Source organism: Micromesistius poutassou (assembly GCF_964030765.1).
Source record: "Micromesistius poutassou genome assembly, contig: SCAFFOLD_5732, whole genome shotgun sequence".
Classification (NCBI taxonomy): domain Eukaryota; kingdom Metazoa; phylum Chordata; class Actinopteri; order Gadiformes; family Gadidae; genus Micromesistius; species Micromesistius poutassou.
In genome coordinates, this window is record NW_028177459.1 from 12,501 (window position 1) to 14,565 (window position 2,065).

Genomic DNA, 2,065 nt, shown 5'->3' on the forward strand with positions numbered 1-2,065 from the left:
ATCTGTCGCTGTGCAGTTATGTGTGCAGTTATGTCAGGCGAACTTGTCGCGCAGCGAATTTCGTCTGACAACGTCTTTTGCCCGCCAACGGTGCATTATGCCAATTCATTCTCACCAACCACGGCCGAGAGAACCACCGTTTGCGTGTCTCTACCTGTTGTGGAAGAGGGGAGAGACGTCGGAATGCCCGTCGTTTATGGGTTCATAATATAATCCGGAGGCGCACACCGCTTTGTGCCGTGATATTATATATATGTTTATATTATATAGATATTTATATATATATATATAGATAGAGCTCCGGGAGTCGCAAACGGCAACAATCACTTTCTCCTCCAAGCTGCGGTTCACTGCAGAGTGCAGGGAACGGTTGGCCCAGCCGGTTGAACGCTGATTGGCTGTTTTACGTTACTTCACCCACGTTACCCACAGGGAGTGAACGCTGATTGGCTGTTTTACGTTACTTCACCCACGTTACCCACAGGGAGTGAACGCTGATTGGCTGTTTTACGTTACTTCACCCACGTTACCCACAGGGAGTGAACGCTGATTGGCTGTCTCACGCGAATGCCGCGGAAAAGTTGAAATATTTCAACTTCAGCGAATTTGTCACGCCGCAAATCCACGTGAACGCGCTCGCCGTTCACGTGGAAAAATGTCGCGCCGTCAATCAAATCTTGTCGCGGGTTTTGGCGACAAAATTTTTTGCCCGATACGCGTCTCTACGTTGAGTCTCTACGTTGACTTTGCATTGAAACGTGGAGTGAGTGAGCGGAGTGAATGCACAGTTACAGTGTGTTGTGTTCTATAAGTTCTTAGTGTGTTGTGTTCTAGAAGTTCTTAGTGTGTTGTGTTCTAGAAGTTCTTAGTGTGTTGTGTTCTAGAAGTTCTTAGTGTGTTGTGTTCTAGAAGTTCTCAGTGTGTTGTGTTCTAGAAGTTCTTAGTGTGTTGTGTTCTAGAAGTTCTTAGTGTGTTGTGTTCTAGAAGTTCTTAGTGTGTTGTGTTCTTAGAATGTTTGCCAACGTGTTCCTTCTACAGTGTTTGCAAGTGAGTTGGGTTCTAGAAGTTTTCCCAACATGTCGTGTTCCAGAATGTTTGCGATCATGTCGTGTTCCAGAGTGTTGTGTTCCAGTGTGTTGTGTTCCAGTGTGTTGTGTTCCAGTGTGTTGTGTTCCAGTGTGTTGTGTTCCAGTGTGTTGTGTTCCAGTGTGTTGTGTCCCAGAGTGTTGTGTTCCAGTGTGTTGTGTTCCAGTGTGTTGTGTTCCAGTGTGTTGTGTTCCAGTGTGTTGTGTTCCAGTGTGTTGTGTTCCAGTGTGTTGTGTTCCAGTGTGTTGTGTTCCAGTGTGTTGTGTTCCAGTGTGTTGTGTTCCAGTGTGTTGTGTTCCAGTGTGTTGTGTTCCAGTGTGTTGTGTTCCAGTGTGTTGTGTTCCAGCGTGTTGTGTTCCAGTGTGTTGTGTTCCAGAGTGTTCCCCAGCTGTTCCCTGTGGACTCACGCAGGCGTGCTGCTGCAGCTTGTACAGCAGGTGCTTGGCGGGGACGAAGTAGTCCAGCAGGTAGCGCAGGCTGTCATGCTGATAAGTGGCCTCCAGCACCGAGAAGACCTGGGGAGACAGGGAGACAGGGAGACAGGGAGACAGGGAGACAGGGAGACAGGCCGTCAGCAGGCAGCGCAGCGGACGTCCCCGAGGACACAACAAGCCCTCCGAGCAGTGAACCCGGGTTCCAATCCTGGCCGACGCAAACAGAACAGAGGGCGGGACGGTGACAGGACGGTGACAGGACAGCGGCGCTAGGGTGTGACTCCCAGTCAAACGCCGTGCTCATGAAACGCCTCTAGGCCAGACGCCTGTCCCCTACCTGCTTCTGAACGACAGCTCTACTAATGTTATGTGAGCAGCCTCTGCCACTCGACTGGACTGAATAGACTGACGTCTCTCAGCCCAGGAGATCAGCCGCAGTGACGAGCCCAACCGTTACACTCACGGTACGGCAGAGAGCCACCACTCTTCTTGGGAGTGGAACCCTCAACCCTGGCAGTGCTAATGCCTTGCTCCACACACTGAGG

At 50.4% G+C, this 2,065-nt stretch overlaps 1 protein-coding gene across 1 annotated transcript in view; it reads right to left on the reverse strand.

Annotated features, from left to right (window-relative positions):
• The window catches only part of LOC311376113 (uncharacterized protein), a gene marked incomplete at both ends in the record, with an annotated part of 13,876 nt that extends 12,275 nt beyond the window's left edge, over positions 1-1,601 (reverse strand). The window contains one exon of the mRNA XM_084490997.1: positions 1,494-1,601. Within this exon, the coding sequence (XP_084347123.1) occupies positions 1,494-1,601 (108 nt within the window). The remainder of the gene's footprint in view (positions 1-1,493) is intronic.
• Positions 1,602-2,065: the final 464 nt, after the last annotated feature.